The 12,791-nt window shown below is 33.9% G+C and overlaps 1 protein-coding gene across 1 annotated transcript in view; it reads left to right on the forward strand.

Annotated features, from left to right (window-relative positions):
- Positions 1 to 12,791, forward strand: part of kif1b (kinesin family member 1B) — a 91,302-nt gene that overhangs the window by 71,586 nt on the left and 6,925 nt on the right. Inside the window, 13 exon segments of the mRNA XM_051096076.1 lie at positions 103 to 221; positions 1,207 to 1,262; positions 3,904 to 4,012; positions 4,835 to 4,901; positions 6,688 to 6,772; positions 6,933 to 7,038; positions 10,288 to 10,402; positions 10,492 to 10,625; positions 10,794 to 10,855; positions 11,267 to 11,412; positions 11,501 to 11,743; positions 12,489 to 12,560; positions 12,652 to 12,752. Of these exon segments, the coding sequence (XP_050952033.1) occupies positions 103 to 221; positions 1,207 to 1,262; positions 3,904 to 4,012; positions 4,835 to 4,901; positions 6,688 to 6,772; positions 6,933 to 7,038; positions 10,288 to 10,402; positions 10,492 to 10,625; positions 10,794 to 10,855; positions 11,267 to 11,412; positions 11,501 to 11,743; positions 12,489 to 12,560; positions 12,652 to 12,752 (1,415 nt within the window).

Raw genomic sequence — 12,791 nt, forward strand, 5'->3', positions numbered from 1 at the left:
TTCATCAGGCTAGCTGTGCATTCAAAATTATGGCTTATTATTACACATTTATATTCAAATATAAATGTGTTGTAAGCTTATTTATCTGGTTTTTGCATCTAGATCTCAGTGGAAGTGACAGAGTCCTTTATTGAGTACATAAAGACCAAGCCAATTGTGTTTGAAGTGTTTGGCCATTACCAACAGCACCCACTGCACATTCATGGACAGGAAGTGGTCAGGTAACAACTTATCATCCAGCATTACATATTTGATAATTATTATCATATGTTTATCATGAAATTATTCAATATTTTGAGTGCATTTCAAGGCCATAACCACAAATGTGTCAATTGTATTTCTCAGTGGCTGATGATATAACATTTTCAAATAGCCAAACATGACATTTTTTTTAGTTTTTATAGTTTTTACAGTGCTGTAATGTTTTTTATGGTATGTCACAGTACTGTGTCAAGATTATTTATGAGCTATTATGGTGTTTATTAAAATTTTGAATTAGCTTTAATTTTTGTTTTCAGTTTTCATTTTACTGTGAGTTTGTTTCAGTAATTTTATTTGCTTTTTTATTTTTATTTCTATTTTTAGTAATATATTTTCTTTCAGTTTTGAGTGATTTTTAGTAATTTAATTTCAGCTTCATTTTGATTACCAATTTGATTAGCAATTAATAAATTTAGTTGTAGTTAACAGCAACAACACTGTATTATACTTCTGTTTTTTAAAATAAAACATATAAAACATTATATGAAAAATAAAATAATATAGAATAAAATAAAAATAATATAAAGTATGTAATAAAATGTATGTAAAAAATCAATAAATGTGCTGACAGAACTTCTATATATATCTATATATATTATTATTATATTATATATAAATATATATCTTATATCTTATATATTGCTTCAGGTCAATATTCCCTTTATCAACGACATGCTGATTGAGTTTGATTTGTATTTAACTTAGAAGATTACAATGAATTATTACAAAGTAAATAACTAAAACATAAGTATTTTATAGTAATAACAATATAACATGAATATAAGCAGGTAATAAATATTCCCATAATCCTAACATATGTGGTTATGGCCTTGGTGGATTGATTAAATCAGCTTAAATCATCATTGTTATTACAGTTGCTGGTGTTATTTATTTACTTATTTATTTATTTTACACGTCTGATTTAATGTTCTTCTTCTCTTGTAGCCCTTCTCAGCCTTCCAGAAAGTACTACCCCCCACCTATGCCTTTGTCTAAACCAGGTATGATGGTAACTACTATATAACCCCAAAATGACATCTCCATTTGTCTTCATAAAGAACGTCACATATTCATTAAGTCAGCTTTGAAGGGGCTTAAATTTGCACAAGTAACAATAAAGCAGATTCCTTGAATAATCCTCGCCCGGAGCTCGTATGCTCCCCTATCTCCCTTGTAATTATTAGTGTAATTCATTACATGATTCATTAAACAAGGAACTACCTCGCAGTTCACAATGCTGTAATCTGTAACTCTTTGGTTCGATACGGTTATCTCCTCTCAAAAGGGCTCTGGATCTTATTTAGGCAACAAGTCAGTTTGAAAGACGCAGCTGTCAGCCGTTCCTGTCCAGACTGTTGTATTTTTTGATAGGGAACGAATCTCCCTTCGCGACCAAAAATAAAACACAGGCTGTATAGCCTTGAAGTGTCATCAATCCTGACGGCGTATTGATCTTCACCCCGAGCTGTCAGTCTTTTATATCGCGATATGAATCTTGAGGTGCTACAGCTCAGTTGGAGATAATTGGAAAAGCTGTAGAGCTCTTTGTGAGTTATAGATTGGAGATGCAAAGTGTAAAAAAAACACTTTTAACACCTGACGTTTAGAATCACATTCAAAGAGCTGTGTTAAAAGTGCTTTGAGTCTCAAAGTCCCACTCAGGAATTAAAAAATAAAAAATAAAAATAAAATAATAATAATAATAATAACTGTTACTTATACAGTGGCCCAAAAAATTTTGACCACTTAAATCACCTAAAAATTTATGAATTTTATAACTTAAGATGATAAAATATCAGTCCAAATGGCATTTGACAACCAGAAAGTGTCAGCATTTATTTGAAATAAAAAGCTTTTGTAACATTATACACTATACAATTCAAAAGCGTGGAGTCAGTATAATTTTCATTTTTTTATTTTTTTGGACATAAATGTTAAAAAAGATTCCTATTTTAGATAAATGCTGTTATTCTGAATTTTCTTTTCATAAAAGAAACCCGAAAAAATTCTGCTCAGCTGTTTTCAACAGAAATACATGGGGTTTTTTTTTGAGCAGCAAATTAGAATATTAGAATGATTCCTGAGGGATCATGTAACGGGAGTAATGATGTTAAAAATTTGGCTTTGATATCACAGGAATATATCAGATTTTAAAATGTATTCAAATACAAAACAGTTATTTTAAATAGTACAAATATTTCAAAATGTTATTGTTTTTGCTGTACTTTTGGATTAAATAAATGCAGGCTTGGTAAGCAGAAGATAATTCTTTAAAAAACATTAAAAATCTTACTGTTCAAAAACTTTTGACTGGTAGTGTAACAATATAAAAGTATTTACTGTCACTTTTGACCAGTTCAAATCCATTTTCAAATATAATAAAATATATTTAATGGTATTAAAATCTTTCTATCTTTAAATAGTTGAATGGTAGTCCATATTTTTATATTTTATTTTCAAAATGCAAAACATTCTGTTATAATGCAAAGACATTCATACATTTTTAAGCATCCAAATAGAGGCAACTTCATCTTTTCCATTTCTCGCATACATTTAACTCCATCTTTGTCTCTTTCATTTCAATCCTCATTCTCCTCACCTCTCCCACCTGATGTCATCCGCTCAGACCATACACGTAAGATCGAGTTGATCAGGTACCTGATGAGCGGGTACGTGCACGGCCAGGTGTTGGACACGCTCTCAGAGCACGCCAATGCACTGGCCTCAACGGCCGTCGCCAGTCTGGAGGAAGGGGCAGATGAGCTATCCCACTTCCCCTTCCTCCCAGTACCCAACAGCCCCGTTCTCAGAGTGCCCAAACACGACGGTTGGTACAGAGCCTCAAAGGCCCAGAGTAGTTTAGATGGATAGTGATTGGCTCTGAGCTGTGCTTAAATGTACTGTGACTCAAGTGTCACCCCTAATCCCAACCCTATGACAGAATCCCAGTAGACGTTCTTTTAAATGTAGATATTCCTAATCCTGAAGATCAGCTATAAAGGCTTTTCCTTGAGCTGCTGTGTTTTTTTTTTTTAAGTGTCACTCTCTCTTTTATTCTCCCTTCCTGGTTGATCTAGACTGCAACGACAGCTGCTTGGTGTTTCCTTTTGTGTTACCGTGAAACTGTACTGCTAATTAAATCATGTTAGGTGTTTTCCATATGTTGTCTCTAGCTTCCCTCAAGAAGCTTTTTTTTCCACAAATGACGCGAGTTGCACAAGTGTTTTTCTGTCGTCTCTGAGCATAAGGTTTCCAGCAGCTTCCCCCAGCGCTATTGTCTCCCACCTCATCATACTGTAGAAATACAGCAGACGGCTTCAGGAAATGGAGTGCCGCCCCTCAGCTGCAGTTTTAGGAGCAAATCAGGCTGTATTGATTTTCCCCATGTAGTGTAGAATTTCTTGTGGCCAATTTTCCAAAGCCTACACAGTGACTGTTCTTTAAGCTGATGCTTTGTGTTTTCTCACATTACATGACTCATTGTGCTAATATTGTTCATATTGTTTATTAGTCACATTCAGTGATTTTCATGGTTAATAATAGAACCTGGCCTTTTTAGTAAAGAAATTAGGCTTATTTTAAATACATCAGCCATATGGTGCATCATATTCCTGCCCTGTTAATATTCTACTTTCCTTGCAGTGCCAGCCACCAAACTTAACACCATCACCAAGTCTAACCTGGGTCAGTGTGTGAGCAAGTATGACCTGCTGGCCTGGTTCGAGATCAGTGAACTGGAGCCCACTGGAGAGTAAGTGAACCATATCTACATGCAAGCCAAAAAATGTTGGTTCAAATGCTTTTACTCTGTCTCAGTAAATAAGCAACATTTAAAGGGAACCCCGGGTATTAAGACTTGCATGGCTTAATATAACGTAAATTATGTCTTTTACTGAAATATGTAGTAGAAAACCCATTAAAGATTTACGTTATTTAAAAAATCCACATCGTTGTATACATATTTTGGGCTATGGGGGGATGCCATTACTTCGATGACGTAAATTGGTAAAATAGCATTTCTTGTGTCTGCCGTTTGTAAGCTCTTTCAGTAGCTGTGGTCTACTAAAAGCCTCAAAGGCATCAAGGCTGAAGTGGAGAGAACAAAGACGCAGGTCTTTAAGAAGTTTTATTCGTCCACAGGCATCTTCCCATTAGTTTCGCCTCTTCTTATCAGTAGGAAAGCTTTTCTTGTTGCCCTTGAAAATTACAGTCACACAATGTAGCACTGTATCAGTATTTTATTATTTTTTTTAAGTTGCAGTAAAATTAGCAACAGGTAGCGGCAGTAGCTCACAGAATGGAACCATTTGACATCATCCGTAGTCCAAAATATGCATAAAATGTGGATTTTTTTTTAAATAACGTAAATCTTTCATGGGTTTTCTACTATGTATTTCAGTAAGAAACACCATTTATGTTATATTAAGCCAAACAAGTCTCAGTGCCCAGGGTTTCTTTAAAGAGAAATTACACTTTTATTTAAAAACTTAATTACGTATATTCATAATATGTTGTTTAAGTATTTCATATAAATATGTTTGTGATTTTTTAAATTTTGTGTTGTGTATTTTAGTTATATCCCAGCAGTAGTAGATCACACAGGAGGTCTTCCCTGTCATGGCACTTACCTTTTGCACCAGGTATTTATTCTTTCTATTTATGCTTTAACTAATAGGAATATAAATATTTGCTCTTAAAATGAGCCTGTATTTATTTGATCCAAAGTACAGCAAAACCAGTAATATTGTGAAATATTTTTACTATCTTCTGTTCAAGAAACGCTTATTATTATGATTTGAATACGGTTGGCACTTACTTGCATATCTTCTGGGACTGCCCAGATGTCTCTAACCTTTGGTCTTAAGTGGCAGTTTTTCTTGAAGGTATATTAGAGTTCCCAATTCCTAAACGGCTTACTTTATTTTTATTTAATGATGACTCATCACTTACTACTGGTACTAATTTGGCTTCAAAGAAAATTATATTTGCAGGTTTAACTGCTGCAAAAAAGACCATAATTCATTCTTGGTTTTCTTCTGGATCCCCATCAATAAAAGAATGGTATAATTACTTCAGAGATATTGTTCTTATAGAAAGATCACTGGCTGTCATTCATAAAGCACGAAGTTCAACTTTGGATGTTTGGAACAAAGTTATTGTCGCACTTTTGAAACCACCTGTTTTTCCTCAGGTTTAATGCATAATTTAAATGGGTCTTAACAGTGCCACAAATTGCATTGCATTCTATTTATTTTGCATTTATTAGTATTATTATTTATTTTTCAAGGCTTTGGCAACTGTAAATAGTTTTAATTTTGATGTATAACAACACAAATGTATATATCCTGTGGAAGTGAATTAAAAAGATAATCACAAAAGAAAAAAAAGAAACACTTATTATTATTATTATTATTATTATTATTATTATCAATATTTAAAACAGTTAAACAGTAAATTTTTTTCAGGATTCGTTGGTAAATAGAAAGATCCAAAGATCAGCATTTATGTGAAATAAAAAGCTTTTGTAACATTATTTACCATTCAAAAGCTTGGAGTCAGTGTGTGTGTGTGTATATATATATATATATATATATATATATATATATATATATATATATATATTTAGATGTTTAGATATTTAGATATATAAATATAGAAATGATAGAAATTAATATTTTTATTTAGCAAGGATGCTTTAAATTGGTGATAAAGACATTCATAATGTTACAAAAGATTTTTATTTCAGATAAATGCTGTTCTTCTGAATGTTCTGTTCATCAAAGCAACCTAAAAAAAAAGTTTCTGCTCAGCTGTTTTCAACAATAATAATAATAAATGTTTTTTGAGCAGCAAATCAAAATATTAGAATGATTTCTGAAGGATGACGTGACTGGAGTAATGATGCTAAAAATTCAGCTTTGAAATCATTGGAATAAATTACATTTTAAAGTATATTCAAATAGAAACTGTTATTTTTAAATAGTAAAAATATTTTAAAAATGAAGTGTTTTTGCTATACTTTGGAACAAATAAATAAAAAAACGTACTGTTCAAAAAGTTTTGACTTGTAGTGTATTCAAAAATATGCTGTACCTATGAATATAATATACTTGAAACATACAAAAACTACAAACACAATAGACCAGCACAATTTGATATAAAAAACTGTAAATGCATAAAATATTGTACAGCATTATAGTGCTCATAATTGAATAGCAAATTCTGTTACCAAAGCATTAAATTTTCATAGTACTTGTACATCATGTTGTTCTGTCTCTCCGTTCTATTAATATTAAATTCTCTCTCCACTTGCAGTCTGTAAATCTGTAGTTTATCTTAAGATCATATTTACTGTCCTTAGCCAAGGACGTATAAATGATTCAGATTGAGATTGCTTTTAGTAACCTGTGTTGCTTGTGTTTTCAGGGCATCCAGCGTAGAATAACAGTCACTCTGATCCACGAGAAGGGCAGTGAGCTGCATTGGAAGGACGTCAGAGAGCTGGTGGTTGGTCAGTATTAATTTTGTCCTAAAATCTTAAATAGAAGAAAAGATTGCTGTTAGCCCAGCTGGATTGCTGTATTGACCAATCAAAAGCCAGGGGCTAAAATAACCAACTGTGTATTATAAAAGCTACAGCAATCTCACATCGATTTTTGTGTTTGTTGTAGGTCGAATCAGGAATAAGCCAGAAGTGGATGATTCAGCTGCAGACGCAGTTCTGTCTCTCAACATCATCTCGGCTAAAAACTTGAAATCTTCTCACAACTCCAGCAGGTAAGTTGTGTTCGCTCTCCACATTTGACAACCTGTTAAATCAACTAAGTTCAGTCTGTCTGCAGTTTCTAAACAGCATAACAAGTCTGCAAATGCATCTGCCTAACTGCTTAGAATTCAGGAGAGCATGTTAAACATGAGTCACTGTTGCCTCAGTGAGAGGGAAAAAAATCCTGCAGGGAGCAAGAGAGCCATCTAGTGGATCAAATGGGAAACAGCAACTTAATCAATATGCAACCTATGTGTCCCATAAAGCTGTATTTATTATAAAAATATGCTTGTTGTCTTCTTTTAATGATGCCAGTTTGCTTTATTTTAATTTATTTCCTTTGCCTGTTTAATCTGAATGCTGCTTTTTGTCTTTTGATTTATAAGTATTTCTGTTGCTTGACTGTTTCTGCTTGTTTTGTCTCTCTTTTTTTGTTCTCGTCCTATTCCTGCTGCGGTCGGACTCTTGGTTTTGCTCAGCCTTTCTATTGATAGCGATATTGCTAGGTATCAGAACCAACCATAAAGCATTTTTACCATTAAAGTGCTTTATGGGACATTTGTGATCTGTAGGTGTAACAGTAGCAAAATTATGCATCTGTGTCAGTATTTTTCTGCTTCTCTCTGAATTCATTCTACATGATAGTATTAGTTAAGGTGAAGTATTTATGGTGAATTTGCAAAATATTTTTTTTTCTAATAATCAAAAGACGTTTGCTAAAATTTACATGCAAAGTAAAGATTTTATTTTGATTGGCCCTGACCAATTTAAAATTCTGAAATATTAAAATTAGGCATTTTACCCAATTTTAATATTACGTGATTTATACCCCACATGAACTTAACCCAACATGTAACTTACTTTTTTTTTTTCTTTTCACGTTTAGTATGTCATATTGGTATTTAACATAATATTTGCTTTCATGTGCATGTAGATTAACATAAATTGTGCCCTTCTCAAGATAAAATGCCCCATTAAATTTGCAAAATTAAAAAAATAAAAGTAAATAAAAATGCAAAAATTGTTATAAAATGTTTATAAATATATATATATATATATATATATATATATATATATATATATATATATATATATATATATATATACATATAATATAGCATTTATTACCTCACCTTACAACTATTAAGTAGATGAGCTCTTTCCACCAACCACCAACCAAAAAAAAACACTCAGTGTATGACTGTGGGTCTGACGTTATATTTGATTTTACTCTGCATTCACTATATAACTAAATTTGGCTTGTTAGCAGCTGAAATCTGAATTGATGAGTCTAGATACAGACGCAGGCAAGCCTTTGTGCATCTATGTGCCATTTAAACAGTGAATTGAGAACAAGAGAGAGAGGTGAGTGAGTGGAGAAAGAGATACATGGACCTTTGAGGATGAGTCACCTGCACCAATCTCTTTCTCTGTTTCTCTCTGTCTCAATGTCTGTTCATATAAATCGTGCGCCTTTGCTTATAGTCATCACTGCACTGTAGTCCTGAGTCACACGCACGCACACGGCTTCCTCACAGTCTGCTTCAAGCTCATGTCAGATCACTAATAATGAACTGTAGCACCTGTCAACACTCGTGTTGTGTTCATCACAATGTGACACATCAACAAACTATTTAGGCAGAGATCTCCCAACGCCGCGTGATACGGCTGGCATTACACCTCTTGTTTTTCACAGTGTTAAAGGAGATTGCCTGTCCATTAGCACCATCTGTTAGCTGAAAGTTTGTAGGCAGCATAACTGTGGTAGATTGATGCTGTGCCATGTGTGGTTTAAAGTCAGCATGAAATCAAATTTGAACCTATTTACTTAACTTAAGGTAAAAATTAAATGTGTTAAGTTTAATAGTCTTTCAGGTACGGTACTGTTTAAAAGTTTGGGTTCTGGAACATTTTTTTGTAAAAGATATTGTGAAATATTTTTACAATTTAAAATCACAGTTTTCTATTGTAATATATTTAAACATGTAATTTATTCCTGTGATGCAAAGCTGAATTTTCAGCATCATTACTCCAGTCTTCAGTGTCACATGATCCTTCAGAAATCATTCTAATATGCTGATTTGCAAGAAACATTTCTTATTTCCAATGTTGAAAACAGCTGCTTAATATTTTTGAGGAAACATTATAGATTTTCCCAAGATCCTTTGATGAACAGAAGGTTCAAAAGATCACCATTGATTTAAAATATATGTTTTTATATATCAAAGGCCTTAGTGGCACACATGATTATTTTAATGCATCTTTGCTGAATAAAAGTATGGAAGCCTGCTTCCGCCACTAAATAAAAAATAAAAAAAGGTTATTGCAACTTTTTATCTCACAATTCTGGTGGGTTTTTTTTCTCAGAATTGTGATATAAACTCACAGTTGAGAGTTATAAATTGCAAAAACTCACAATTCTGACTTTTTTTCAGAATTATGTAATTTAAATTCACAATTGCCAGAATTAAAGTCAGAATTTCAAGATAAAAACTCACAAATATGACTTTTTTCAGAATTCCATAATTAAAACTAGTCAGAATTTTGAGATAAAAACTTGCAGTTGTTTCTGTTTTTTCTCATAATTGATATAAACTCACAATTACGAGTTATTAAGTCAGAATTGCGAGATAAAAACTCTCAATTCTGACTTGTGTGATATGAACTCAAAATTGCAAGAAATAAAGTCAGAATTGCAAAATATGAACTCGCAATCGTGAATTATAAAGTCCAATTTTAAGGGAGAAAAAGATAAACTCAAAACTCTGAGAATTTTTTTATCATGCAATTGTGAGATATAAATTTGCAATTCTGAGAAAAAAAGTCACAATTACGAAATGTAAACTCTCAATCGTGAGAAAAAAGTCAGAATTGTGAGATAAAAAGTCGTCATTACCTTTTTTTGTTTTTTATTCAGTCCCGGAAACTGGCTTACATATAAAAGTATCAGTTTGTGTAACAAAAAAAACAAGGGTAACTGACCCCAAACTCTTTGAACAGTTATGTAACTTTTCATGATCCAGTCAATTCTTCCTCTCATTGTATATTGTTTCTCTCAGAAATGTCTTGTTACAAAGTAAAACGGGTTGTGAATGTCATTTCATGTTGTCTTTAAGCACATCCACACTCTAAACACGTGCTCAAATAATAGTGTACAGCGCAATTAATCACTTCAGCACCAGTAGATAACTAAAACATCCTTACAAGATTTCATATTGTTTCTAAAGCCTAAAATCTAATGTGTGTTTATCCTTGTTCAGGACGTTCTACCGGTTCGAGGCCGTCTGGGACAGCTCCCTGCACAACTCTCTCCTACTGAACCGCGTCACTCCCTACGGAGAGAAGATTTACATGACCCTGTCAGCCTATTTGGAGGTCAACCTTGACTCTGTCTAAAAGAGTAGTTCTTTAGAAAGTGCTTTTACAATATATAGTATTGACATGTGCTAACTACTCCCCTGCAGCTTGATCACTGCATCCAGCCTGCCATTATTACCAAGGACATCTGCATGGTCTTCTACTCTAGAGATGCTAAGATCTCGCCTCCACGCTCACTGAGGAACCTGTTCGGCAGTGGCTACTCCAAAACACCTGATTGGTAAAAAGAAATAGTTTCTGGAATTGTGATATTGATCAAAGAAAATTTAATGGACATCTTATGCATCAGTGGTCTCAAAATGTGAGACCTCTCCAGGAATTTTCTTTTCATTTAAAAGTGTAAGTAAAGAAACTTTGCTAACACTGTTTTCTGATGTTTTTATTACAGTAATAAAGTGACTGGAATCTATGAGCTAAGCTTATGCAAAATTGCTGACACAGGAAGCCCAGGTAAGACAATCCTGAAAATACTAACCATGTTCAGTTTTTACCGAAAAACAGTAAAATGTAGAATTTTACTATTTAAAGAAACAGTTTTCTACTTGAATATATTTTAAAATGTAATTCATTCATGTGATTTCAAAGCTGATTTTTTAGCATCGTTACTCCAGTCACATGATCCTTCAGAAATCATTCTAATATTCTGATTTGCTTCTAAAAAAACATTTATTATTATTATTATAAACAGCTGAGTAGAATTTTTTCTTGTTTCTTCGATGAATAGAAAATTCAGAAGAACATTTATCTGAAATTGACATCTTTTAAAATGGATGATTTTCCAGTTTATTCTGTCATGTTAACAATTTTGCATATTGGTATATAGGCCTGCTATATTAAATCAACTCTATCTTTCATTTTCAGGTATGCAGCGACGGAGACGGAAGGTTCTGGATACATCTGTGGCGTATGTGCGTGGAGAGGAGAACCTAGCAGGCTGGAGACCCAGAGGAGACAGTCTGATCCTGGAGCACCAGTGGGAGCTGGAGAAACTCGAGCAGTTGCATGAGGTGAGGACGGCAAAGAGAAGATCACGATTGAGCACTGCCTTTGTTTGTCTGATCTCCAAACCCTAATGTCTATTTCTATCCTTGTCAGGTGGAGAAGACACGTCACCTGCTGCTGCTCCGTGAGAAACTGGGTGAGACGGCTCCTCCTAAATCGCTGAGCGGCTCTTTGTCTCCCAGTCTGAGCAGCGGCACCCTTAGCACCTCCACCAGCATCTCCTCCCAGATCTCCTCCACCACCTTTGAGAGCGCCATCACGCCCAGTGAGAGCAGTGGTTATGACTCCACAGACATTGAGAGCTTGGTAGACCGTGAGAAGGAGCTGGCCACTAAGGTAAGACACCATATAAGGACAACAAACTTGAACTTTTTTTTTTTAAATCAGTTTCTTAAGGGCATAGTTCACACAAAAATTAGAATTTTGGCATTAAAGGAGAACTCCACTTCCAGAACAACAATTTAGAAATAATTTACTCACCCCCTTGTCATCCAAGATGTTCATGTCTTTCTGTCTTCAGTCGTAAAGAAATTATGGTTTTTGAGGAAAGGGCTTCAGGATTTTTCTCCATATAATGGACTTCATTGGTGCCCTGATTTTGAACTTCCAAAATGCAGTTTAAATGCAGCTTCAAAGGGCTTTAAATGATCCCAGCCGAGGAAGAAGGGTCTTATCTACCAAATCGATCGGTCATTTTTTTGAAAAATATAAATTTGTATACTTTTTAAGCACAAAATCTTCTGTAGCACTAGCTCTGGGATGCGCGTCCACAACACTACAAATCACGTTCATTCTGTGAGACCTTCATTCATCTTCGGAATGCAAATGAAGATATTTTTGATGAAATTCTCTGAAAGCTCTCGAATTTAATCAAAAATACCTTAATCTGCGTTCTGAATATGAATGAAGGTCTTACAGGTTTGGAACAACATGAGTTATTAATGACAGAATTTTCATTTTTGGCTGAACTATCCCTTTAAATACTGTGTTCCATTTAAAGTCAAATATGAGATATTAGATATTTCTGGTTTATTTTGTATGACATAAAATATGTGTGTTTATGTCTGTTAATTCTTTGCAGTGCCTCCGTCTCCTGACACACACCTTCAACAGTGAATACAACCAGATGTGCAACAGCATTAGTGACTGCAAGGTAACCTCAACTTAAACAATAAAAAACAGTTTTGTATGAACAGGAATATTTCATCTTAAATAAAAAAAAAACTCTTTTCTGTCTCTTTCAGTTGTCGGATATCTCTCCTATGGGTCGTGATCCATCCGTCACCAGTTTCAGTAGTGCTACCCTCACACCCTCCTCCACCTGCCCTTCTCTGTCAGACTCTCGGTACAGTTCAGATGTAAAAGCACAAACAATAAACACGAA

Source organism: Labeo rohita, chromosome 23, assembly GCF_022985175.1.
Source record: "Labeo rohita strain BAU-BD-2019 chromosome 23, IGBB_LRoh.1.0, whole genome shotgun sequence".
NCBI lineage: Eukaryota > Metazoa > Chordata > Actinopteri > Cypriniformes > Cyprinidae > Labeo > Labeo rohita.